Source organism: Symphalangus syndactylus, chromosome 5, assembly GCF_028878055.3.
Source record: "Symphalangus syndactylus isolate Jambi chromosome 5, NHGRI_mSymSyn1-v2.1_pri, whole genome shotgun sequence".
Taxonomy (NCBI): domain Eukaryota; kingdom Metazoa; phylum Chordata; class Mammalia; order Primates; family Hylobatidae; genus Symphalangus; species Symphalangus syndactylus.
Genome location: NC_072427.2, coordinates 81,866,005 through 81,891,593, shown reverse-complemented (window position 1 = coordinate 81,891,593; position 25,589 = coordinate 81,866,005). Strand labels below are relative to the sequence as shown.

General features: G+C 39.7%; 1 protein-coding gene and 1 pseudogene across 7 annotated transcripts in view; both read right to left on the bottom strand.

Moving 5' to 3' along the window:
* DENND5B (DENN domain containing 5B) overlaps positions 1-25,589 on the bottom strand; it is a 209,941-nt gene that overhangs the window by 115,140 nt on the left and 69,212 nt on the right. For 3 of the 7 annotated variants that reach the window (XM_055280097.2, XM_055280095.2, XM_063639204.1), the window contains exon 2: positions 1,244-1,309. The exons of 3 other annotated variants lie outside the window; for them this stretch is intronic. In XM_055280097.2, coding sequence (XP_055136072.1) covers positions 1,244-1,309 — 66 coding nt within the window. Of the gene's footprint in view, positions 1-1,243; positions 1,310-2,033; positions 2,315-25,589 lie in introns of those variants that run through there. One more of the 7 variants, XM_055280094.2, reaches the window with a different exon arrangement.
* The window catches only part of LOC129483144 (stathmin-like), a 211,625-nt pseudogene continuing 203,802 nt past the window's right edge, over positions 17,767-25,589 (bottom strand).

Genomic DNA, 25,589 nt, shown 5'->3' with positions numbered 1-25,589 from the left:
TGGGACAGGAGATAGAAAGGTCATGAAAGTGCCATTCTCAATATAATTGTTCTGTTAACTAAGGAACACTGCACCTTCTTGACACACAAAGAATCAACAAGAAGGAAACCACCTCCAGAAAGAAATAGTTTTACAAAAACAAAAAAAGCCACAAAACAGTAACAAATCTAACAAAAGAAAAGCAAAACCACCACCACCACCGCTTATCAGACTGCTTAAAAAAGGGATAACAGGAAAGATCATTGCTATATATACACAGCTGTCTTGGCAAATATGATTTGGAAGGATATTAGGGGAAGAACCAACTATTTAGAAATTCTGATATCACTGTTAAGAATTCAGAAATGGGCCGGGCACTGTGGCTCATGCCTGTAATCCTAGCACTTTGGGAGGCTGAGGCTGGTGGATCACTTGAGGTCAGGAGTTCGAGACCAGCCTGGCTAACGTGCTGAAATCCTGTTTCTACTAAAAATACAAAACTTAGCCAAGCATGGTAGCATGCATGTGTAATCCCAGCTACTCAGGAGGCTGAGGCAGGAGAATCAGTTGAACCCGGGAGATGGGGGTTGCATGAGCCAAGATCACACCACCGCACTCTAGCCTGGGTGACGGAGTGAGGTACCGTCTCAAAAAAAAGAATTTAGAAATGACTGGATGCAGCTATTCCTACTAGCACCGGCCAAAAGATGAGAATCTTGGTGATGACTTTTGGGGATGAGAGATGGGGGAACAACCTATATTTCTCATTTTAAACACGTTTTACCTCTAAGAATTTACTGCTGGGGAAAAAAAACGGGAGAATAACCAAGTCTAAGAATTTGGATTCCCAGGAAATGAAAAATTACATAAGCATCCTGTACTTAAAATTTACCTTTTAAATATTATCTTGAAACAAACAAGGACTATAAATTTGTACGACTGCTACAACTACGTATCAACTTAACTCCAAGAAATACTGCCAAATAACCTCCTACTAAATTGAAGCTGCAATTAATCCTTTCCTCCTAAGAAAGTAGGAAATATCTGCCAAGAGAGCTTAAAGACTACTGAACACGTGTTTTCAAGGCTTGAAGCAAATGAAGTCTTTATGAAAATTAAGATGCAGATGAGAGAAGAGAAATATAAAATAACATCTGTAAGTCTGACCAAGCAAAACTGAATAAAGAAACATTTATAATGGGCTTACGGTCAATTAAAGTGATGATTTATAACAGCCCATCCTTATTCTTAATTTTATTTTTACCTGAAGTCGTATTTGCAGCACCTTGGCTCTTGCCATGACGATCTGCTTCTAGCCATTGGTACAAAACTACATAATGCAACAGAAACAAAAAAGCTTTATGAACAAATAAACAAAAACAAACAAAAAGCAAAAATGACTTTGAAGAATGGAAAATGAGAATAAATGATTAACCAAAAGCAATTAAACAGGAGACATTAACATCAGAATGTAGCTTAACACCAAAGGAATGTAGCTGATAAGGGATTAGTAATGAAAGCAAAGAGAATAGGTAATTTTAACAAAATAAGTGAAATGCTATTAAATATCTGTAACAGGTTTTGTATGGGAAATAGCACACATATTCTCTTCTTAATGCTTATTTATAGAGGAATATTAGGAGAAAGCTAATGCTTCTATAGTCAGATATTATACAAATTGAGTATCCCTTATCCAAAACGCTTAGGACCAAGAAGGGTTTTGGATTTCTGACTGTTTCAGATTTTGAAATATTTGCATTATATTTACAGGCTGAGCATCCTTAGAAAATCGGAATACTGGCACTCAAAAAGTTCAAATTTTGGAGCATTTTAGATCTCAGATTTTTGGATTAGGAATGCTCAACCTAAGAAGTATGACAGTAAGACTAAATGACCAACTTTAAAAATTAAAGAGCATCCCTAATTAGAAAATTAGAATACTGGCCTCAAAAAGTTTCAAATTTTGGAGTATTCTGGATCTCAGATTTTTGGATTAGGAATGCTCAACCTAAAAAGTATGACAGTAAGATTAAAAGACCAACTTTAAAAATCACATCCTGGCTGGACATGTTGGCTCACAACTGTAATCTCAGCACTTTGGGAGGCCGAGGCAGGTGGACTGCTTGAGGTCAGGAGCTCGAGACCATCCTGATCAACATGGTGAAACCTCACCTCTACTAAAAATACAAAAATTAGCTGGGCATGGTGGTGAGTGCCCATAATCCCAGCTACTCAGGAAGGCCAGGCAGGAAAATTACTTGAACCCAAGAGGCGGAAGTTGTAGTGATCTGAGATCGTGCCACTGTACTTCAGCCTGGGTGACAAAGTGAGACTGTCTCAAAAAAAAAAAAAAAAAAATTACATCCCAACCACTGCATATTGATTAGAATGGCTTAAGTCCCAAAAGCTGACTATACCAAATATTGACAAGGATATGAAGTGACAGTAATTCTCATTCACTGCTGATGAGAATGCAAAATTGTACGGCCACTTTGGAAGAGAGTTTGGCAATTCCTTACAAGGTTAAACAGTCTTATCACATAACCCATAACTCCAGTCTTAATCATAAGACAAACATCAAATTCCAAGAGGAGCGACCTATAGTATATCTGATAAGTACTCATCAAAACTGTCAAGGACACAACAAAAACAACGAAGGTCTGAGATTCTGTCATAGCCAAAAGGAGCCTAAGTAGACACGACAACTTGTGGGGATGGGACACCTCAACAGAAAAAAGACTGATATGGTTTGGCTGTGTCCTCACCCACATCTCATCTTGAATTGTGGTTCCCATAATCCCCACACGTCGTGGGAGGGACCCAGTGAGAAGTAATTGAATCATGGGGGTGGTTCCCTCCATGCTGTTCTTGGGATAGTGAGTTCTCACAAAATCTGATGGTTTTATAAGGGGCTTTCCCCCACTTCACTCTGCACTTCTCCTTGCTGCTGCCATATGAAGAAGGATGTGTTTGCTTCCCCTTCCACCACAACTGTAAGTTTCCTGAGGCCTCCCCAGCCCTATGGAACTGTGAGTCAATTCAACCTCTTTCCTTTATAAATTGCCAAGTCTCAAGTATATCTTTATTAGCAGCATGAGAACAGACTAATACAAGAACCTTAAGTAAAAATTAAAGAAATCTAAATAGAGGCTGGGCGCAGTGGCTCATGCCTGTAATCCCAACACTTTGGGAGGCCGAGGCGGGCGGATCACCTGAGGTTAGGAGTTTGAGACCAGCCTGGCCAACATGGCAAAACCATGTCTCCACCAAAAATACAAAATTAACCAGGCATGGTGGTGCATGCCTGTAGTCCCAGCTACTTGGGAGGCTGAGGCAGGAGAATCGCCTGAACCCGGGAGGCGGAGGTTGCAGTGCACTGAGATCATGCCATTGCACTCCAGCCTGGGCAACAAGAGCAAAACTCCATCTCAAAAAAAAAAAAAAGAAAGAAAAAAGAAATCTAAATAGAGTGTAGACTTCAGTTAGCAATAATGTATCAATATTTATTCATTAATTATAACTAATGTACCATACTACTATAAGAGGGTAATGATAGGGGAAATTGTGTGTGTGGGGTGAGGCAAGTATATGGGAACTCCATTCTCAATTTTTCTGTAAATATAAAAACAACTTTATTTTAGAAATTACATTCTAATGTTTAAGGTAAAAACACCAGCAACATTATATCCAATCTTATAAGTACTCTACCTTTTATAAATCATGTTTATCAATGCAAACATAAGCTGAAATTTGCTATATACTGATATCCCATTTAATCAATAATATTCCTAAGCATAATTATAAAGTGTCAACTCTTGGAGGAAAGTTTACTACTGTAACGACACAGGCTATAACTTAGCAGCTTTGAAGAGTGTAAAAACTTCTGAATGTCTTTTATTGGTTACTCAGATGTCTACAACTTTCAGATATCTTTAAAGAGATGCCACAGTCTTTCTTTTAAATAGTCAATAATGATAATGTAGGGTACCAATGGCCAAGAGAGCTTGCTATCCACACCCCCAACATTTGATGATCCAAGGACAGCAACAAATATTAAGCTTCTATAGTGGGGGGCTACTTACCTACAGATACTGTGAGAACTGAATATCCCAAACAAGGTTTACAGAAACTTTTCATACTCTCTCCTCTACAAAAACAACAAAGGGCTGAGAAAGCTGCCTACAGAACTCCTGAACTGGAGTAATAAAGGAATCGATTTATTACAAATATCTAAGAGAACCCTGAAATCATCAAAGTGGTTACTTAGATCTCTGAGGAACGGCCAGGGCTGTGAACTGACATCCATGGTCATGGATAGATAGCTGAAAGACCTCTGAGCAAACATCCAAGTCCTTGGTTAAGAGTGCCCCAGAGGGCACAGAAGTCAGCACCCTCCTCCAGAGACACACTTCTGGGAGGCAAACAATTGTTACAAATGGGACTAGCATGAAAGAATTGAAGAAGTAGACCTCAATAATTAAATATATATTACAGGTATTTCTCTTCTCTTTAGTTTACAGGGATAATATATACTACAGGTATTTCTCTTCTCTTTAGTTTACAGGGATAACAGCTACTCATTAGAGGAAGAGAAAGGGGAATTATACCATGACACAAAAATCTCCCCATTAGGAAAAGCAAGCGTGAGCTTTACAACTGACAATGAAGGCTGGATGCAGTGGCTCATGCCTGTAATCCTAGCACTTTGGGAGGTGGAGGTGGGCAGATGGCTTGAGTTCAGGAGTTTGAGACCAGCCTAGGCAACATGGTAAAACCCTGTCTCTACAAAAAATATAAAAATTAGCTGGGCGTGGTGGCAAGCGCTTGTCGTCCCAGCTACTCAGGAGGCTGAGGTGGGAGGATGGCTTGAACCCAGGAGGTGGAGGTTGCAGTGAGCTGTGATCCACTCCAGCCTGGGCAACAGGGCCAAACTCTGTGTCAAACAATTGGCACTGATAATCACTTCCACAAAATGAGATGCAAAGTAGGGAAACAAATCCATTAACTGGTCTAGCAATTTTGCCCAGCTCCTATCTTAAGCCTATATTTTCCCCTGATTAAGGCAGAAACTCTTGGCTATGTTCAGGTTATCACTAGGAATATTTACCAACAGTTCCAATTACTTCATATAGCCCTCATTTCCGGTTTTATCAAAGAGGTTTATCATGTTTGCTTTCATGTCTCATTGATAAAATCATAGTCTGTTTCTGACCAGAGACTTTCTCCAGAAAACAAAGCTAAGTCTCACACTATTTCCCTCTCTTCCTGTCCTGACAGGGAACCCCAGAAGCCTAGTTTTAAAGAAAATCATTAATAAAATGAGACATGAAAGCTATTCCAGGTCAATTTAACCAGTTACATAGAGAACTACACATAAGCAAAAATCATTTTAATAGACTTACATATTCAAATATTTCATCTTGCCTCTAGATTCCCAAAGTCCAATTAACTTCAGTTTAAATAATTCAGAGAATTTCCAGAGAAATAAGTGCATCTGATTCAAGACGCTATAATGTAAATCACCATTTATATAAAGTTTAGACTTTAAAGTCTACTTTATAGGACATATATTTAAAAAGATAACGTATAATTAAAAAAGAAGTACGACTAATTTTTTAACTTAACATACTAGAATGTACACGGGCAGCTCTGGAAATACTGAACTCCCAAAATTTCTCAATCTCCATAAAATACATGAAATATAGCACAAAAGTTCTGCTACTATGAATGTAGATGATGTTAGAATGCCAAGAACACATCTCTCTTCACCATAGGAACATGAGATCTGGCCTTCTGGTTGCTTCACGCTTCCTCTCAGTTGGCAGTGGAAATAGGGACCCCATCCCCAGCTGAAAGCTACTGGTAGAGATTTCTATAGCATGTTTGTGGGGTTGCAAATGAAGAGGAAATTTTGAGATTTATGAATCTTGGGGGCTATTTTTCAGCCTGGTCATCACGGTTAAATATTTCTTCACTCACTCTCCTCCCTAAACCTTCCCACTAGGAGGGCCCCAGTAAGTTACCTCCTGCACTATCCACTTCCATCATAGCCTGTTTGTGACCAGAGACTTTCCGCAAAACAAAGCTAAGTCTCACACTATTTCCCTCTCTTCCTGCCCTGACAGATAACCCCAGGAGCCTAGAAGTTTTAAAGAAAATCTGCTTCTGGGTGGTGGTCAAACGACTAGTTCTTGCCAATGAAATGTGGGCAGCAATGTTGTCATTTCCGGGTCAAGGCACACAATTTATCTTTCCTCTGCCATCTATCAGCTAAATGCAAAGGAGGCCTTAAAAGATGGAAAGTTCCCAAAGTGGAAGAAAGTTGAGTCACTAAATGTCTCTGTGAAGTAGAGTGCCTCCCACCTTGGCCTACATTACACTAAACGTGAATGAGAAAAACTTTTATAGTCTCATACCACTGAAGTATTATGGGGTTGTTATTACAGCAGTTAGCTACTCATGTGTTTACTAGCCTGAGTTTTTATTTGTGTTAGTTTTGACCTTCTGACTATAATACTAACCCCTGACTATATTGTACCTTCTTTTGGTAACTCTCTACGTTGCTTGTTACATGTTTAAATACACGAGTACAGTTCTCCAAGTATAGGACAGAATTTGACTCCTTTTTTTTTTTTTTTTTTTTTTTGAGATAGAGTCTTACTCTGTCACCCAGGCTATAGTGCAATGTTGAGATCTTGGCTCACTGCAACCTCTGCCTCCTGGGTTCAAGTGATTCTCCTGCCTCTGCCTCCCAAGTAGCTGGGACGACAGATGTGCTACCATGCCCAGCTAATTTTTGTAGTTTTAGTAGAAACAGGGTTTCACTATTTTGGCCAGGCTGGTCTCAAACTCCTGACCTCAGGTGATCTGCCCACCTCAGCCTCCCAAGCGCTGGGATTACAGGCATGAGCCACCATGCCCAGGCCAGAATTTGCCCATTTTTAATGCATGTTCTCCACCTTTCATAGAAAAACCCATATATCCTACTAAGCTATTTATGAAGACCACAGGTTCTAGCCCATGACAAGCTTGTTATCCTTTCTAAACACACAACCCCCAAATCTAATCAGCAAACTTGAAGGTCTAGGGTGATGGTCATGAAAGGAATCAAACAAAAGAATCTCGGAGGGGTCTCTGCAAATTCATTGACTCCATTGAGGAATATTCAACAATACAGAAACTTAAATCCTGGTAATATTAAAGTTTATTTTAATTAATTAACTAATTAATTTTTTTTTTGGAGACAGGGTCTCACTCTGTTGTTGCCCAGGCTGGAGTTCAGTGGCACGATCATGGCTTACTGCGGCCTGGACCTCCCAAGCTCAAGTGATCCTCCCACCTCAGCCTCCCATATGGCTGAGACTACAGGCATATACTCTCATGCCTGGCTAATTTTAAAACATTTTTGTAGAGGCGGGGTTTCGCCACACTGCCCATGGTCTTGAACCCCTGGGTTCAAGCGATCTGCCTGCCTCAGCCTTCCAAAGTGCTGGGATTACAGGCATGAGCCACCTTGCCTGGCCTTAGTTAAGATTTTAGTAAGAGTACATCAACATCAATCCAGCAAGCTTTGAGTTTTTAAGAGATTCACAATATCTTTCCTCTTGATTACATCAAAATTAAAGAGTCATATTGTATTTAGCTAACACTAAATATACTTTCTCTTTTTAATTTATTATTTATTTATTTTTTTAAAGGCCAGTCAAGTGAAGCAGTGGGAGTGGAGAAGGAACAAAGAAATCTGTAACTGATTGTAATGAATTAGTTATTAACACCACTGCACTCGGACCTGCTTAAATACGCTTGCAATTACTAAAATTTATTCACTGAAAACCAAAAGTTCACAACACAGTTATTCCGTTTCAATCTCAACTGAGTGTACTGCAATCCGATTCTCTCATTAGCCACCCAAAGTTAGCACAGACCCCACAAGTAAAAGGGTATGCTCCCAAATAAGAGTGCCCTTATTTCAGACACCAGCCACACTTTGGAAGTCCCAGGCTACCTGCACTTCTAACAGGCTGGCTATAAATTTGAGTTTCCACAAGCCCCTCAGGTATGCTAAATTCACTAGAGCTTGCAGAACTCAGGAAAGTGATGTATTTACAATTACGGTTTTCTTACAAAGGACACAAATCAGAAGGAACAATCAAATGAAGAGATATATAGGGTAAGATCAAGGAGAGAATGCAGAGTTTCCATGCCTTCTTCTTGTGGAAAAAGGGCATGTCACCTACTTTCCCCTGCGCATACATCAATGTGTTCACCAACCAGGAAGTTCCACTAAATCTCAGTGTCCAGAGTTTTTACTGGCTTTACTACATATGCACGACTGATTAAATCATTGGCTACAAGACTAAGCTGAATCTCCAACTCCTTTCCCTCTCCAGGGGCCAGGTTGGTTCAGAGTCCCAACCACATAGCTGGTCCTTCCAGAGACAGCTCCTATCCTGAAGCTATCCAGAGGCCCATCATTAGTTACCTGATTAGCATAACATTCCCGTCGTCACTCAGGAAATTCCAAGGGTTTGAGAAGTTCGGGAAACACAGACAAAGAGCAGACAAATTCCTTTTTTTTTTTTTTTTTAGAGAGACAGGCTGCAGAGCAGTAGTGCAATCATAGCTCAGCAGCCTCAAACTCCTGCCTCAGCCTTCCTTGTAGCTAGGACTACAGGTGCACGCCACCATGCCCAGATGAGTTTTTATTTCTATTTTTCATGGAGACAGAAAAATAAAAATGTTTCTTGGCCTCAAACGATCCTGCCTGGGCCTCCCAAAGCACTGGCATTAAAATCATTTGCCACTGAACCTGGCCAAATTATTATACAACAGTTTTAGGCACCGTGCAGCTTACCACCAATCAAAGAACACAACAGCAGATTATTTACTTGCAAAAATAACCTTGGCAATGAATTCAAGATCTAGAGTTCTCTGATAATAAAGAATAAACAAAGTTTTTGATCCTAACCCATGTTTGTCATACTAATAATAAAATTTGAAGCAAGAAAAAAAATTTTAAAAAGTAATTTAAGTATTATAACTGCTATTATGAAACTCTAAGAGGAAAGAGTCCATAATTTTTAGATTAATAAATGTCATGTGCTTGCCAGTGCTTAGTAAATAATTTTTATTATTCTGAAGAACATCTAAGTGATTTTCAAATAATAAATACATCCAAGAAAACAAGGTTCTGGTTCTGGCTGAATATGCTGGTCTAGTAGCCTAGTGCAAATCACAATGTCTTTAGCAAGGGTTTTCTCTTATATAAAACACATTATTTCATTACTAAATTAGAAACACATTATTAATTATTCTTAAGTATTTACCTCCTATGGAAATTATTTATCCAATGTATTTCTGGGAAAGCATACTATTATCCATGTCACATTTTATAAAACAAATCTTTCCCCGTTACTAAAGAACATATTTTTTGCCAAACAGACACCAAGAGAGCCACGCTTTGCCTTCCGGAACAAAAGAAAGTAACTCAACATTAAAAAACTTATGGCTGACAAGTAACACTATGGAGCAACACTGCTAAGCTGATTCAAACAAACTTTCCTGCTGCATGACTTAAAGAAGCAGTCATTTGGTCAGAGGTAAAGTAGACCTTTCCCTCCATTTCCATTAACTACTTTTGCTGCCAATATATACTATCACCAAAAAAATTTTTAGAAGAAGTCAAAAACATAAGGAACTCAGTTAAGCTTACACAGGGATATCAGTAATTTACACAAAAATACCACTTTCTTCCTCCTACATTAGAAATCAACAAAGTTCTCTAAAAGAAATATATACATTACAAGGTAGAGAAGAGGGTACATTTGTTCTACTAATGTAAAATATCACATTAGTCAATGCAATCTATTAGCAAATAGACTATCCCGTTTCACGGTCTATGAAATTATCCTAACATGAGCAAACTGGGCTAAATATGTTAGAAACAAGACTCACTGGGAAAGAGAATTTTCCTGTAAGAATCAAACAGAAGTCTCATTATTCTAACAATTAACTGAAGTTGCTGGAAGCTTAAAATGGTTCAGTTGATGTGATTTGTGCTAAACAAAAAGTTATCTGAGTCTCTCTGCATTAGTGTGTGGCCTTTTATCTAAAGGCCTTCAAGGCCCTCCCCTACTATGTTTGGTGTTAGAAGATCCAGATTTTAAAATAGTACTGAGGTTCTGCACAGACTGAAAATCACACGTCATATATATGAGGAGGAGAACAATGACCTATAAGATGACTAAGACCCTCCCAGTTCTATAAGAGACTGTTATTCTCAAAGCTACTACCTAACGTACTTTTTTGAAATAGAAAGAAAAAAGTCAAGTCACCTTTGGGGGAGGGGTGAGGTGGAGCCATTTTAACCACTTTTTGAAGTCTGCAAAATTAACATAAAACAAAGCAACCAAAAAGAAAAAAAGTGAGGTGAAGGGAGCCGAATCTTCCTCTTCTCCATGGGAAAAACAAAGTCTTCCTTCCTCCCTCCATCAGAAAAACATAAAAAGAAAATCCTCAAGCTGATCCCCAGCCCTGAGTTTCAATTCATGACTTTTACTATCCACCAAGAATCTCCACTTGCTGTCTCAGACTCAGCAGCCTCAACATCAATGTTTACACAACTGAGCTCATTTTTCCCCTCAAAGCTTTTCCTCCGTTGACAGCACCACAATTCATGTAGCCATCTAAGTATTATTATCCACTTATTCATCCCTAAAGAGGAGTTAATTTGGCCAAGTGTGGTGGCTCACACCTATAATCCCAACACTCTGGGAGGCTGAGGCATTCTAAGGGGAGAGACCCATAGTTTTGTATGCCTATAGGCCTAGCTACTTGGGAGGCTAAGGCAGGAGGACTGCTTGAGCCCAGGAGTTAGAGGTTACAGTGAGGTATGATTGTGCCACTGAATTGCAGAGCCAAGACTCTTTCTCAAAATAAATAAATAAATAAAAATTATTAAAAAAAAGTTTAGTTGTTTTAAGTGGCTTAATTTTGAGATGGTTTATTATGCAACAATAAATAACTGGAAAAAATAGTGAACAAAATATCCAAAAAAATCCTTGGTCTCACAGTTTACATTCTAAGAGGAGGGAGACAATAAGTATAATATATACTATGTTGGAAGATGAAAGGTGCAATGGAAAGTTAAAAAAGAATAAAGTAGGCCGGGCGCGGTGGCTCACGCTTGTAATCCCAGCACTTTGGGAGGCCGAGGCGGGCGGATCATGAGGTCAGGAGATCGAGACCACGGTGAAACCCCGTCTCTACTAAAAATACAAAAAAAAATTAGCCGGGCGTGGTGGCGGGCGCCTGTAGTCCCAGCTACTCGGAGAGGCTGAGGCAGGAGAATGGCGTGAACCCGGGAGGTGGAGCTTGCAGTGAGCCGAGATTGCGCCACTGCACTCCAGCCTGGGCGACAGAGCAAGACTCAGTCTCAAAAAAAAAAAAAAAAAAAAAAAAAAAGAATAAAGTGAGGAAAGCCGGCAGTACACAGCACAAGTTGCAGTATTAAGTAGGATGATCAAGCTGGCCCTCATTGAGGTGATGTTTGAGCAAACTTGAAGGAGACAGAATTAATCCTACTCCTTGGGAAAATCAACGTGAACTAAGACACCAGTGTCACAAATTCAGTCCCTGCCAACTAAGTCCAGATTCCTTAGATGGCATTTGAGGACCACCCATGATCTAGCCGGACCTACCTTTCCAGCTTTAGTTTCTGAGGCTCCTGCACTTGAGCCATGCCAAACGACGTGCAGTTCCCTTTTAAGTACGATATCCTATGGGTCCTTGCTAGACTTCGTGTGTCTGAAACATCTTTTCCTCTGTAATAATTTTCTATTGCCTCAAGTTATTATGACAAATTTAGCAGCTTAACACACCCACATTTATTATTATTTCACATTTTCCATGAGCCAGAAGTCTGGCACAGCATGGCTCAGCTGATTCCTTTACTCCAAGTCTGACAATACTGAAACCATCCTGTTGACAGGGATGCATTCCTCTCTGGAGGCTCTGAAGAAGAATCCACTTTCTTTTTTATTTATTTATTTTTTTTGAGACGGAGTCTCCCTCTGTCACCCAGGCTGGAGTGCAATGGCACAATCTTACCTCACTGCAACCTCTTGAACCTCCGGGGTTCAAGCAATTCTCCTGCCTCAGCCTCCCGGGTAGCTGGGACTACAGGCGCCTGCCACCACACCCGGCTAAAGAATCCATTTTCAAGCACACTGGGGTTATTGGTGGAATTCAGTTCCTTGTGGTTGTAGAGCTAAGGTCCCCATTTCCTTGCAAGCTGTCAGCCAGCTGCCCTTAGTACCTAAGATCTCTTTTTGGTCCTTGTATGTGGCACCCAACATCTCAAATCAAACCATCTTGTACTTGAAATCTCTCTAATTTCTTCTCTCTTCTGCAGCAGCTGAGATTTTCTGCTTTTAAGGACTCGTGATTATACTGGACACACCTGGATAATTCAAGCAACTCTCCCTATTTTAGGGTCAGCGAATTAGTCACCTTAATTAAATCTGTAAAATTCCTTAACAGCAGAACCTAGACGGCTCTTTAACTGAATACCCAGAAGACAATGTTTGGGAGTATTTAAAAAATTCTGCATACCACACCCCTCCTTCCATGTCTGCCTATTAGGCTCCTACACATCTTTAAGAATTCTACTCAGGGCTGGCTGTGGTGGCTCATGCCTGTAATCCTAACACTTTAGGAGGTCAAGGCGGGGGAAATCACTTGAGCCCAGGAGTTTGAGACCAGCCTGGCCAACACAGTGAGACCCCATCTTTGCAAAAAATTTTTTTAAAAAATTAGCCGGGCATGGTGGCACGTGCCTGTAGTCCCAGCTACTCAGGAGACTGAGGCAGGAGGATCTCTTGAGCCCTGAAGTTCGAGGCTGCAGTGAGCTGTGACTGCACCACTTGTACTCCAGCCTGGGTGTCAGAGGGAGACCCTGTCTCAAAAAAAAACAAAGATTCTATTCAGAAGGGACCTCCTGGGGAAACCTTTCTTGACCTGTCCAGAAGACAGGAGTTTCTTCTGTAACACTACAAAATCTACAAATTAGAACAGGTTTTTATGGTCCAATATTTCAAAAATTCCATAGCTTAATTTTTAAATGAACCACTATCGTACAAACACTGTACTAAACAAATATTAGTTGATATGTTAAAATAAAAATTTTTCTCAACAGTAAGGTTCAAGATAAAGCATTTATCTTCCTTTCTTGGTTATCTTATAATACGTGAATATGATGTCTCTTTTTTTTTTTATGGAGATAGCACTGTGAAGTTCTTGGAACTTTGTTCTCATAATTGCTATGGCATATTGTTGTCTGCTTACCATATTACATTAACACTGTTAAATTCTATCTTCCCCTTTAGAAATTAAGCTCTTCAACATATTATTCACCCTTACATCCTCAACACCTACTTAATATTGTGCCTGGCAATAAAAATGTTTGTTGAGTAAGTGGATAGATGAATAAAAATTGTACTCTTAGGTCTGAATTATATACTCCAAAATTTTTAAGACACTTATTTAAAATACTGGTATCTCTGAAAATGATTCATTTCAAAGCCTTTACTGTATATAAACTAAAATATAATTTAAGAAATAAAAACATCCCCTCCACTGCCTTTTTTTTTTTTTTTTGTGACGGAGTCTCGCTCTATTGCCTAGGTTGGAGTGCAGTGCTCAGCTCACTGCAATCTCTGCCTCCTGGGTTCCAGCGATTCTCCTGCCTCAGCCTCCTGAGTAGCTGGGATTACAGGCACGTGCCACCATGCCCAGCTAATTTTTGTATTTTTAGTAGAGACAGGGGTTCACCATGTTAATCAGGCTGGTCTCGAACTCCTGATCTTGTGATCTGCCCGCCTTGGCCTCCCAAAGTGTTGGGATTACAGGCATGAGTCACCGCGCCAGCCTCCACTGCCCTTTTCTTTGACATAGGGTCTTGCTCTGTGACCCGGGTTGGTGTGTGGTGGTACAACTATGGTTCACTGTAGCTTGGACCTCATGGGCTTGTCAAGCGACCCTCCCACCTCAGCCTCCAGAGTAGCTGGGACTACACGCATACACCACCACACTCCTGGCTAATTTTTTTTTTTTTTTTTAATTTTTAGTAGAGATAAGGTCTTAACTCCTGGGCTCAAGGGATCCTCCCGCCCTGGCCTCTCAAAGTGCTGGGTTTAGAGGCATGAGCCACTGTACTCAGCCCATTTTCTTTAGAACATTTTATTCCTTTAATAATTTGTGTTGATTTGTAAATTAAAATTTGATACCTACCTTATTTCAAACACAGGGATATTATTAGTGTACTGTATATCCATCATGGTGTCACATAATCAAAATTGTATTAACCTTTGCTTTGAATCCTAGATTTCATGGTTATCTTTTTTTCTTCAGCTTTGCACTGGTCAAACTCATTTCATTGTTTTAAGAAACTTTTTAAAAAGTAAATTTAATTTTTAGAACGGTTTTAGATTTACAGAGAAATAGGGAAAATAGTAAAGTTCCCATATACCCTAAAACCAGTTTCTCCTAATAGTAACATCTTACATTAGTAGTACATTTATTAAAATTAACGACTAGTATTTGGTACATTATTGGCGGAAGTCTAAACTTTATCTAGATTTTCTGAGTTTTTACCTAAGATCCTCTTTGTGTTCAAGAATCTCATCCAAAACACCACACTACATTTAGCAGTCAAGCCTCCCTAAGTTCCTCTTGGCTGTGACAGTTTCTCAGATTTTCCTTGTTCTAGGTGACCTTAATAGTTTTGAGTAGTATTGGTCAGGTATTTTGTAGAAGGTCCCTCAACTGGGATTTGTCTGATGTTTTCCTCATGATTACACTGAGTTTATAGGTTTGGGGAAGACCACACAGGTAAAGTGCCATTTTCATCACTTAATATCAATGGTTCACACTGTCAATATGACATCACGGTTGATGTTAACCTTGATCACTTGGCTAAGATAGTGTTTTTCAGGCTTCTCCAGAGTAAAGTTCTTTTTTCTCTCCTTTTCTATATTGCAATCTTCAGATGGAAGTCACTCTACCCAACCCACATTTTAGGAATACAGATTTATACTTCACCTCTTGAGGGTAAAGTACGTATCTACCTCAATCATTTGGAATTCTTCTGTAAGGGAGATTTGTATCTTCTCCCCCATTTACTAATTTATCTGATCATTTATATACATCAGTATGGACTCATGCATATTTATTTCATATTTTGAGTCATGACAGACTTTTATTTTTCTGCTCAGTATGTTCCAGTTTTGGCCATTTACAACTCTTTTATTTGGCTCCTATGCCCATTTGATGCACCCCCATCTATGTGTTGTGTGGCTTCTTTGTTCTATTTTGGGTTTTTGAGCACTTCCTTAATTGCCAGCAGTATAAGGCTCATATTTCTTGCCCCATTTCTAGAAATCGGCCATTTCTCCAAGGACCCCCTGCTCCTTTAATTGGAAAATGGTATTAGAAATGAAGATCTCTGGGGTGTCATTGCTTGTAAGCCCCTCAGATAACATTTTTTTTTTTCAGAGACAGGGTCTCACTCTGTCACCCAAGCTGGAATGCAGTAGCACAATCATTTTTCATGGTAACCTTGAACTCCTGGGCTCAATCAATCCTCCTGTCTCAGCCTCCCAAGTAGCTAGGATTATAGGAATGTGCCACCACACCTGGCTAATCTTTTTTAAAATTTTTTGTAGAGAGAGGGTGTCACTATGTTGCCCAAGCTGGTCTCAAACTCCTGAGCTCAAGCAATCCTCCCACTTCAGCCTCCCAAAGTGCTGTGATTACAGGTATGAGCCACTACACAAAGCCAGGATAACTTATTTTTACTTCTTACCTAAATATTTAGAAATAGGGGAAGGTTGGTAATACCAGTTTATAAATAAAATGTTTAAATCTTTTATAACAATAAGAGCAATAGGCTGTATCATATAGCTGAGGTTTGTAGTAGGCTATGCTACCTAGTTTTATATAAGTACACTCTATGATGTTTGCACAATAACAAAATCTCTTAATAGTGATTTTCTCAGAATGTATCCTCATCATTAGGCATATGAGAATAAATGAATAATTATGAACATGGGCTAGTTGAAAGAACACAGGAATACTACTGACTTTGTGTAAAGATTTTTACCTTGTTTGTACAAATTCTAGAATGGTTTTGTAGGACTATGAAGGTTATTTAACACAAATTTAAGGCTGGGCGCAGTGGCTCACGCCTGTAATCACAACACTGTGGGAGGCCAAGGTGGGTGGATCACTTGACATTAGGAGTTCGAGACCAGCGTGGCCAACATGGTAAAAACCCATCTCTACTAAAAATACAAAAAATTTGCCAGGCATGGTGGCACATGCCTGCAATCCCAGCTACTCGGGAGGCTGGGGCAGGAGAATCGCTTGAATCTGATTCAGGGAGGCAGAGGTTGCAGTGAGCTGAGACTGCACCACTGCACTCTGGGTGACAGAGTGAGACTCCATCTCAAAAAAAAAAAAAAATTTTAAGATTTGTGACACTGGGTGCAGTAGCTCACACCTGTAATCCCAACACTTTGGGAGGTTGAAGCAGGAGAATCACTTTGGACCAGCCTGGGCAACATATCAAGACCTTTTTCTCTACAAAAAAAAATTGTTTTTAATTAGTCAGGCATGGTGGTGCACACCTGCAGTCCTAGCTACTCAAGAGACTGAGGTGATAGGATTACTTGAGCCCACGAGTTCAAGGCTGCAGTCAGCTATGATAGTGCCACTGTACTGCAGCCTGGGCAACAGAGTGAGATCCTGTCTCTAAAAAGAAAACAGAATATAAGACTTGCGATTATAAGCCGAGTGTGGTGGTGCATGTCTGCAGTCTGAGCTATTTGGGATGCTGAGGTGGGAGGATCACATGAGCCCATAAGTTCAAGGCTGCAAGGAGCTATGATTGTGCCACTGCACTTCAGCTTGGGTGACAGAGTGAGACCCCATCTCTAACTACATACACATACATTTTTTTAAATTGCGATTATAATTATACTGAAATTATAAGTTTAAATTATCATTATTATTATTGTAACAGTATTGGATTCTTTCACAGTATGACACAGAAATAGATGAGAAATAACCAGGGAAACTACATTATTAATTTTGTGCTTCTGTAAGACCATTCCACATACTTATAGTTTTGCAGATATACTTACATGGTGGGTAAATTTTATTGCCATAAATGTTTATTAAGTTGTACTTCTGTGAGAGACTACACTATGCAATTCCTTTCAGGATGAGTTCTAAACAACTTCCCATTTTGTATGAATGAATGAACAAAAAAAGGAATGAACTTGAACTTTGTTCAATTCTATACAATTAATCAGTAGAAAAATTGTTACATAGATATGCCTTTTGCACTAAGATTAAACTCATCTATTCACTAGCAACACAATATTACTGGTATAAACAGACTACTCAAAATTCTGTACTGCCAACCAACAAATATATTGAGTCTTGCTACAAGCTTAGCCAAGCATATTAGGAATACAGAAAATTTATCAGTAATGGTTCTTCACTCAGCATTTATAGAAGAAATTCTTGAAAAGGCAAAAATTCAACTGTTAGAAACAATTATAGCATAATAAAGAGGCTTTAGAGCATATTTTAAAATAATTTAAATATATGCATTAAAAGCTACTCTTTCAGAAAAATGTGATTATACTTATCTTTCACATAGATGTATAGGTATGAAAACTAGGTTGCCCCTTGTTTATTGGGCTAAACTTGCTCCTTTAGATAATTACTAAAGTATGTTATTTATTTATATTCATTTTCTCTAATGATGTACAGCATATTCTCTGTGTTAGTATATCTCGCATCTAAACAAATTAAGCATGGGTGGGCACAGTGGCTCGCATCTGTTATCTCAGCTCTTTAGAAGGCTAAGGTGGGCAGATCACTTGAGCCCACGAGTTTGAGACCAGCCTGGGCAACAGGGCAAAACCTTGTCTCCACAAAAAATATAAAAATTAGACAGGTGTGGTGGTGCGTGCCTGTAGTCCCAGACAGCTACTTGGGAGGTTGAGGTGCATCACCTGAGTCTGGGGATGGTGAGGCTGCAGTGAGCTGTGATCACGCCACTGCTCTCCAGCCTGGACAATAAGAGTGAGACCCTGTCTCAAAAAAAAAAAAAGTTAACTCCAAGCCATGAAGAAACCTTGGCCCATTATTTATTTTTTCCATTTCTTCATCACATTTGAGCTTTCATCACTGATGATCGCAGTCATTTTTCCGTTCTTTGGTTGCAGAACAATATACGATTTATGTGCTCCTTCAAGACTGATATAATAACCGACTGCCATTAACATGTACTTTTTCAACGGCTGACCATCTGATCTATATATTATTTAAGTTCTTTCCTTTGTCTCTTGGGCTGCTCAACTTTAATGCAATTTATTTTCCTGTCTGTAATTTTAAGACATTTCAGGCTGGGCCCTGTGGCTCACACCTTCTAATCTCAGCACTTTGGGAGGCTGAGGTGGGAGGGCTGCTTGAGCCCAGGAGGTTGAAGCTGCAGTGAGTCCTGATCGTGCCACTGCACTCCAGCCTGGGCAACAGAGTAAGACTCTATCTCAAAAAAATTAAAAAGAAGAAATTCGAGCATACAGAGAAGTAAAACAGAAATAATGAACACTGTGTGTAGATATCTTTCTCCTGAATTCAACAAATGTTAACACTTTGCTATATTCATTTCACAACTTTTTAAAACAGAAATATCAATCTTAAATTCAGCTGGGAAAAAAAAAACAAAAAAACTTCAGATAAATGAAAATTCCCTCAGCTGGAGCTCAGAACATCAGCCTCCATTCTGCACATCCATATCTTTCAGGACTGTTTCCTACATGTATAAACTACCCCACTACAACCCACGGTGATTCCTTTTTTCTCTAAGCCCTACCTACTTGATTATCTAATATAGGCAAATGTTTTGTTTTGTTTTTTTCCTGTGATAATTTCTTCTATCCTGAGCTTAAAGTGGACTATGAGTAGTTAGCACCCTGATCACGCCCAGCTCTATGCCCTAATTCTGTATTGGCTGTTTGCTGCCTTTGTCTTGAGACTTAAGGTGAAAACCATCTTAGCTGAGGTGAAGGGCAGTGAAAAGTATAGCACAGTACTGAATGAGAAGTGCATAGAAATATGAATTGATAAAAGAAACGATCTCTCCATAACTATACAAGCTTCAGTTAAATTAACAGCTGTAGCCTTAGTTTTACTAATGATTGTATTTGGATGTTAGTCTGTAAAAGAATTCACCTCCCATAGGAACAATGTTATAAGATGATTCAGTCTCCTCATTTCCCAGCCCTAAACTAGTAGGGGTGCTTTTAATGATCCAAGACTGGGATCTGGGAAGGTCATCAAGGAGAAAGTGACAGAGATCAAGTTCAGAAGTCCTTGAATCCAGAGTTGATGAAGGGCTGGGAAGCGAAGCACAGGGGTTCTGGGAGTCTAAGATGTCAAATGACACTTTGGGGATCAGCAATCACTACGAAGTTTATCCTTTACTGTGCCTTTCTGCCTCACACTAACCCTTCCTATAACTTGTTACCTGCAGCTATGTACTCTGCCTTTGCAGGTGGATGAGAAAGTGGGGGCTCCTTCCCTCAACTCAGCCTTGCACTGCTGGAATAAAAACCCTGAGTTCCCAAAGGTAAATATGTGGGCAGTCTCTGCAATGGGAGCAGTGCAAAGTGGAGAGAGGTAGGGAAAGAGCTTTGTAAACTGAAGCTCTGGAAGTCAGAAACCTCTCACGTTCAGCTTCTCTGATTACACAGCTCATCTTTCCTCCTCATCTAGACTTGATGTCCCACTATCAGAGACTATGAACACATAAAACTTGATTCAAATATTTTAGGAAATAACACTACGCAAACAAATAATTCAAAAAATGTTAGACTTGAATTATCTTTAAGAGCGTGAGCAGTCCCTCTCCATCTCTCACTGTTTACATTAGGAGAACACAGATGCTCAGCTAACATGGTTTGCCTAAGGTGAGAATTAAAGACAGAGCTGAGGCTTGAATTAAGAGTCTCCAGAAACCCAGTCTCAAAGACAGTTTCCTCCTCTATTAAATGTCCACCTCTGTACCCTTGTGCCAGGACCAGGGCTAAGCATGAGGCACATACTCAATATAAATGGGCCAACAGACTTTTCTAAATGTAATCTGTGAGCTTTGAAGCACTATTCAAATATACCTCTTTTTTACTAAGATAGTTAGCAAGCAAATATCTTCAAGCAGCTTTTAATCAAGCTTTTAGTACTGTTTATTACCCTCCCTTCTCAAACTAACTTAAAATCACCTTAATTCCACACTCACTGCATCATACTCAAAAGCATAGCTAATTTTCTGGGTTTTTTTAACTTTTTTTTTTGCCTCATGCTGTGCTAATTTAACCTCATCTTGGTAAACAAGAAAATGGTCCTAGTTTGACAGACTCTAGCTGCAGCAACTGCAGCTGGCCTATATGCAAACCAATTTTGTTCATTCTTTATCCTGGCAGGGAGCCCTGCCCTAGAATTGTCTTAGGGCTAATCAGCATTAAACCTGCGTCAGAAATGTTGCTGAAAGCAAGCCCTAGAGCAAGACCACAGCAACAAGGCTCTTCAGGAAAGGGATGAAGACAAACGCAGCAGCTGTGTAAAAATCTATGGGAAGACTTTTGTTCATGAGAGTAAAAGTGGGGCCTAGCTTCTTTTCTGTGCTTTAGCACTTCTTATCCTGTGGAAATGCCTGCGAAAGGAGATACAGAAGGAAAATGATGCACCAAATTTGCTCTATTTCTTTCTTTCTGGGTGCTTGGTGATTAGCCAGAAAATGTTACTAACTTCAGACGGTAGCAAATGGTAAAGAAATTAAATTTGCATCCTTTGCTACTCTCTGAAGTTGAAAACACTGCATGACTCGTCTTTGGATATCCTTGTGAGTTAGCATGATTTTCTATAGGATGAACCTGAGGTACAAGAAACAGATGTGCATAACAACACCTTGAGTAGATTTAAACAACTCTGTCTAAAAACTTTGTTAATGGATAAATTCCTCAACAAATGATTAAATATTGGAGTGGTTTTCTTTCTACTCATCTGCTGGATTCAGTCTACACCTTTCAGTGTATCACATTCATTTTACATTAGAATTTGAATCTATTAGCAATCTAATACATTGTTAGTTAATTTTCACAAGTACAAAAGAAGGCCACTAGGCTTCCCTAAATGCCACCAGATCTGTGGGGCTCACACAGAAGTCAAAAAAGGACAGTCCATTTTTGTCTGATCACTGTAGTTCTTGAACATATGGTTGCTTTCTGTGTCTGCTCACTTAACTCTCATTAAATGACTAGTAAGTCAGTAACTGCAACAGATAAGCATGCTTCAGATTGAGTTTTTCTATAACAGCTTTATTGAACTATACTGCACATACCCTAACACTCACCCTTTTAAAGTATACAATTCAGTGGTTTTAGTATATTTATAGAGTTGTGCGAGTATCACTACTATCTAATTTTAGAACATTTTCATCACCCCAAAAAGAAACCCTGCACCTCACACCTTAGCAGAGAGACTTTTTGATATGGCAGCCATCCCTGTTTGCTAGGTGTGTTTGTTACCTGTACAGGCATTTCTTGGCCTGTGTCAACTGGAACACGGCAAAAAAATTTTATAGTGTTTAGACAATAAATGAAAACCCTCATAAAATGTTTTTCAAATAAGCTTTTTCTCTAGTCCAATCCTATCCATGTACCAGCTTGAAGACTTTCATTCTAAGAAATAATTTATTTGCAGAAGAGTTAATAAACACTATCCAACTTATAGATTTCAAAATGAATTGTGATAACATCTACAAAAATCAGTTTCCTGTAGATACTCTGCGTTGAAGTTCTTACTAATCAACTATAGGGTGCTATAGAATTTTTTAACCTTGTTTCCAAAATATGGGAAGACAATTTTGCATTATTGCAGTTTCCAGGCACTTATAATGAATTAAAATGAAACAGTTGTTAATCACATGCAGCAAATCTCTAGCTAGTATAGAAGTTAGGCAGCTAGCATAGAAACTAGGCAGATAATGGAACTGAAATAAACTTGGTAAGCAAAGAAAGTAAAAGATAATGTGAGCCATATATATAATTTAAATTTTTCTAGTAGCTATTTTTTTTTTTTTTTTTTTTTTTTCTGAGAGTCTCGCTCTGTCATCCAGGCTGGAGTACAGTGGTGCAATCTCAGCTCACTGCAACCTCCGCCTCCTGGGTTCAAGCGATTCTCCTGCCTCAGCCTCCCGACTAGCTGGGACTACAGGTGTGTGCCACCACGCCCGGCTAATTTTTGGTATTTTTAATAGAGACAGGGTTTCACTGTGTTAGCCACGATGGTCTCGATCTCCTGACCTCATGATCCACCCACCTCGGCCTCCCAAAGTGCTAGGATTACAGGGGTAGCTACATTTTAAAAATAGTTTATTTATTTATTTTTTTGAGACGGGAGTCTCGCTCTGTTGCCCAGGCTAGAATGCAGTGGTACGATCTCGGCTCACTGCAACCTCCGCCTCCCGGGTTCAAGCAATTCTCCTGCCTCAGCCTCCTGAGTAGCTGGGATTACAGGCACCCATCACCACGCCCAGCTAATTTTTGTATTTTTAGTAGAGACGGGGTTTCACCATGTTGGTCAGGCTGGTCTCGAACCCCTGACCTCGTGATCCACCCGCCTCGGTCTCCCAAAGTGCTGGGATTACAGGCATGAGCCACCAAGCCCGGCTTAAAAATAGTTAAAAACAACAACAACAACAACAACAAAAACAGGAAAAATTCATTATAACAATAAATTTTACTTCTTGTATCCAAAATATTGCTCCAACATGTAATAAATATACAAAAACGTTAGTGAGATATTAAATCTTTGAAATCCAGTGAGTATTTTACATCTATAGCTCATCTCATTTTGAACTAGTCAAATTTAAAATACTCAAGTCACATGTGGCTAAGTGGCTCCCATATCAAGCAGCACAGCCTTAGATCATTAAAGTTAGTTTTTTGTTTTGTTTTGTTTTGCTTTTTCAATTCATCATAAGGGATTGCCTGGCTATAAGGATGCCAAGGGAAATAATGCTAATTGAATAAAACAGGCGTCAAAAACAATAGAAAAGGTTATATCAATGTTATGTACAGTAAGTTCAGAGATAAGGCATTAGGATTCCACTGTACATCCTGTGGGGTGTGCAGATATCAGACATTCACTTTAGTACAAAAACAACTTTTTGTTTTTTAATATTTAGAGACAGGGTCTCACTATGCTGCTCTGGCTGCACTCGAACTCCCAGGTTCAAGTGATCCACCTGCCTCAGCCTCCAGAGTAGCTTGGGAATACAGGCACACACCACTGCACCTGGCTATTCTACCAATACTTATTTTTGTAGACTGAACTGTACAGGGTTAAGTAAAATTAAAATAAGAAAATCAGTGATTGTATTTCAATTAAATTTAAGAAACAGTTTCATTTTTGTTAGTCTGTCCTATACAAGATGCCTACATAAAACAGAAATGTGTGTGGGTTTTTTTAGTGGCTTTTCTACTCCTGCCTATCTACCATCAGTAAACACCACCACCATCCGTCCAAACCATTAAACCAAGGAATGATTCTTGCTTCCTTCTGCTTCCCCTAGCCATTTAAGTAATTGCCTGTAATCCTAAGTTCCTCTCCATCCCCATGCCTTAGTTTAGGTACACTTCATCTCTTGTCCAGAGTACTTCAGTAGCCTCCTACCTGGTCTCCCTATCGACCAGACTCCACACTATTGCCAAAATCATCTTCTTAATATGCTAATCTGATCATTATAATCCCCTGCATAAAATCTTTCAGCGGCTCTTTATGGCTGGATAAAAATTCCTTAGCTTGTAATATAAATTTATATTTGGCCCTTGGCTACCTCCTCAATTCTGTTTACCACCCTTCCTCTTCTCTCATGTTAGCTATAGTAATTTATTTGCTGTCATATCCTCACCCCTTTCTGCTTTTACAAATGTTTTCCCTCAGTTTAAGACATCCCCCCTCAATCCTTGCCCACTTAGCAAACATCTGCTCCTGGTGCAGAGTGACATTCTCAGTGAAACTTTCCCCATCTCCCACTAGGAAAAGTTAGATAAACACCTCTAAACGCTGATTTACAGCATCTATCACATTGTGCAGTAGAAAAGGCTGAGTCAATTACCTTTGGAGATTTCTTAGGAAAGCATGGCCATTATCAGGAACTAAAATTTGCTGTACTCTGCAGTCCTAAATTCATGTACCTCCCTTTGAAAGCTGGGCTGATCCCAATCTCATAGGTGAGGGAAATATCAAAGAGGTTCTAACTAGTTCAAAATTTTAAAACTATTAAAATTGCTATTATTATTATTATTTTGAGACAAGGTCTCCCTCTATCACCCTGGCTGAAGAGCAGTGGCACGATCTAGCTCACTGCAACCTCTGCCTCCTGGGCTCAAGCCATCCTCCCCAGTTCAGGCTCCCAGGTAGTTGGGACTACAGGCACACACCAACATGCCCGGCTAATTTTGTATTTTTTGTCGAGATGAGGTTTCACCATGTTACCCTGGCTGGTCTCGTTACTCGTGAGCTCAAGCGACACACCTGCCCTGGCCTCACCCTGGGATTACAGGTGAGCCACTGCACACGGCCTTTTTTAATCTCTAACTCTCCAATAACTTACTGCATTTGTCCAGTTCTTACCTGATCCCAGTAAAGTATCCAAGACAAAAACATCTAAATACCTTTCCTTTTTTAGGCAGGAGGGAGTGGGGCTTATATGCAGGCTTTGACTTCCAGTTTTATTGAGGGTGGCTTCATCCCTTAGAACAACTTTTTTGTTGTTCTCAGACCTAGAGTGGTGCTCTGAAACTCCCAAGTCTTGGGTTATAGGGGATCAATATGGGAGATTCCCTGAGGATGTTAGCATCCCCAGAATAGGAGTGAAGGTGAGATAAACGTGCCTTTTTTTTTTTTTTTTTTTTTTTTTTTTTTTAAGAAAAAGCCTCACTCTGTCACCCAGGCTGGAGTGCAGTGGGTTGATCTCGGCTCACTGTAGCCTCCGCCTCCCAGGTTCAAGCGATCATCCCACTTGAACCTCCCAAGAAACTGAGATTACCGGCATGCACCACCCACACCTGGCTAATTTTTGGATTTTTAGTAGAGATGGGGGTTTGCCATGTTGGCCAGGCTGGTCTCAAACTCCTGGCCTCAAGCGATCCACCTGTCTTGGCCTTCCAAAGTGTTGGGATTACAGGTGTGAGCCACCACACCTGGCCTATTCTTGCAATTTTGGAAGATTTAGGGGGCTGGCAGGAGACAAGACTGAGATTGTTTAGGCCATCCTGTTGCTGACACAATCCTGGCACTTAAGCGGGAATGCAGTGGCCTAAGTGTAAGGCAACATATCTCTCATACCATTTCACCAAAACAAAACAAAAAACAACATTTCTGAGTGAATGTCTGGCCATCTTATTAGTATCTTATTAATCTGTTTTGACATTATCCCAAAAATATGCTTTTCCTCAAAAAAAAAATGAGTTGTA